Source organism: Penaeus chinensis, chromosome 6 (assembly GCF_019202785.1).
Source record: "Penaeus chinensis breed Huanghai No. 1 chromosome 6, ASM1920278v2, whole genome shotgun sequence".
In the NCBI taxonomy this organism is placed as follows: domain Eukaryota; kingdom Metazoa; phylum Arthropoda; class Malacostraca; order Decapoda; family Penaeidae; genus Penaeus; species Penaeus chinensis.
Window position 1 is genome coordinate 15,917,593 of NC_061824.1, and position 2,500 is coordinate 15,920,092.

Consider the following 2,500-nt stretch of genomic DNA (forward strand, 5'->3'; position numbering starts at 1 on the left):
TGGGTTGGGGTAGGTTGGGTTGGGTTGGGGTAGGTTGGGTTGGGTTGGGGTAGGTTGTGTTGGGTTGTGTTGGGTTGGGTTGGGTTGTGTTGGGTTGTGTTGGGTTGGGGTAGGTTGGGTTGGGTTGGGTTGGGATAGTTTGGGTTGGGGTAGGTTAGGTTAGGTTGGGTTGGGGTAGGTTAAGTTGGGGTAGGTTGGGATGGGTTGGGGTATGTTGGGTTGGGTTGGGTTGGGGTAGGTTGGGTTGGGTTGGGTTGGGGTAGGTTGGGTTGGGTTGGGGTAGGTTGGGTTGGGTTGGGGTAGGTAGGGTTGGGTTGGGTTGGGTTGGGTTGGGTTGGGTTGGGTTGGGTTGGGTTAGGTTGGGTTGGGTTGGGGTAGGTTAGGTTGGGTTGGGTTGGGTTGGGGTAGGTTAGGTTGGGTTGGGGTAGGTTAGGTTGGGTTGGGTTGGGTTGGGGTTGGTTGGGTTGGGGTTGGTTGGGTTGGGTTGGGTTGGGGTAGGTTAGGTTGGGTTGGGGTAGGTAGGTTGGGTTGGGTTGGGTTGGGTTGGGTTGGGTTGGGTTGTGTTGTGTTGGGTTGGGGTAGGTTGGGTGGGTTGTGTTGGGGTAGGTTGGGTTGGGTTGAGTTGGGTTGGGTTGTGTTTGGGTAGGTTGGGTTGGGTTGGGTTGGGTTGGGTTGGGTTGGGTTGGGGTAGGTTAGGTTGGGTTGGGTTGGGGTAGGTTGGGTTATGTTGGGCTGGGTTGGGTTGGGGTAGGTTGGGCTGGGTTGGGTTGGGTTGGGGTAGGTTGGGTTGGGTTGGGTTGGGTTGGGGTAGGTTGGGTTGGGTTGGGTTGGGTTGGGTTGGGTTGGGTTGGGTTGGGTTGGGGTGGGTTGGGGTAGGTTGGGTAGGTTGGGTTGGGTTGGGTCGAGTTGGGTTGGGGTGGGTTGGGGTAGGTTGGGTAGGTTGGGTTGGGTTGGGTTGGGATGGGGTAGGTTGGGTTGGGTTGGGATGGGGTAGGTTGGGTTGGGTTGGGTTGGGTTGGGTTGAGTTGGGGTAGGTTGGGTTGGGTTAGGTTGGGGTAGGTTGGGTTGGGTTGGGGTAGGTTGGGTTGGGTTGGGGTAGGTTGGGGTAGGTTGGGTAGGTTGGGTTGGGTTGGGTTGGGTTGGGTTGGGTTGGGGTAGGTTGGGTTGGGTTAGGTTGGGGTAGGTTGGGTTGGGGTAGGTTGGGTTGGGGTAGGTTGGGTTGGGGTAGGTTGGGTTGGGTTGGGTTGGGTTGGGTTGGGTTAAGTTGAACTTAGTGTGGCTGGATTGAGTTGGGATGAATTTAGCTTGGTCTGGTTAGGTTAGAATAAGATATGGAAGAATAGGATAAGGCATAGGACAACAGATGAGGGGCCAAGGAACAAAAGGACCAAGAATCAGAGGGATACAGCTCTTTCTGTACAGGTGTAAAGACCTATTTAATAGGCAGTTTACAAACCCTTCATTTCTTTCTCTCCATTCTAATTCCATCTCACAGCAGGTATGAAACAATATCAATGTTTCATACCATACAAGTCCAGAATGCTTTATTTTGCATGTAGATCCATGGTCTCTCTTTATGTGTGTTTGGATGATTAGTGGAAATTCATTTAAACCTGGTAGTTACTAAAATGCAATGTTTGAAAAAGCATACTTGATCTCACATTTTGGGGAATTGTCAAAAATAAATTTCCATAATTTCTCTCATACATAAACACAAAATATTTTTTTTTTTAAATCTCTTTTCTATAGTTCATCACTACCACTTCTTTCTGTTACTCAGTGCGAGTTCTGGGGTCACTAATATCAACGAAATTCTTTAACTGATATTTCTTAGTCATTTTGCAAACTAAAATAGTATAGAAAACACTCATTTACCATAAACATTTTTTTTTTTTATAAAAATGATATATATATAACTCTCTTCATCAATAGATATCATCTGATAATCCTAATAATTGCATATTATATATACATGTTGCTAATACAGGAAGAAGTTAAGTTGATAGTTATTACCATGCACTATCATACTATTCTCTGACTTACCTACATACAAGCTCTGGGAAGTCTTTAGTAAGAGTGAGGAGGAGAAACACAATGAACCACTCATCTTCTAAATAGTCCCCTACAACTGTGATTCCAGCTATGTGAGGACCGAGCACACCTGTTAGGAATAAATTTTAATGAAGTCAGTATTAAACTATCTAAACAGAATGACAAGCCATTAAACTCCTTCATTTAAATTCACAATTTGCAATTGTTTTATGGAACAACAAAAGTTACAATAAATATATTTTTGATTGGCAATAATTTGCAAATTGTTATGTAAAATCAATTATTTATATTCTGGCCATAGTAAATACAGCTATTAATGATTTTGCTCATATCATAATAAAAATGCTGATTATTTCAATCACTATAGGTCTGAACAATATTTTGCTAGAATTTCATTGTTTGGGTGTGACTTAAATCAGTCTTAACCCATTACTGCTAGGTAAATGTA

The 2,500-nt window shown here is 44.8% G+C and overlaps 1 protein-coding gene across 1 annotated transcript in view; it reads right to left on the minus strand.

The window, feature by feature from the left end:
• Positions 1 to 2,500, minus strand: part of LOC125026196 (protein ecdysoneless homolog) — a gene marked incomplete in the record, with an annotated part of 200,658 nt that overhangs the window by 193,590 nt on the left and 4,568 nt on the right. The window contains 1 exon segment of the mRNA XM_047614499.1: positions 2,044 to 2,161. Within this exon segment, the coding sequence (XP_047470455.1) occupies positions 2,044 to 2,161 (118 nt within the window).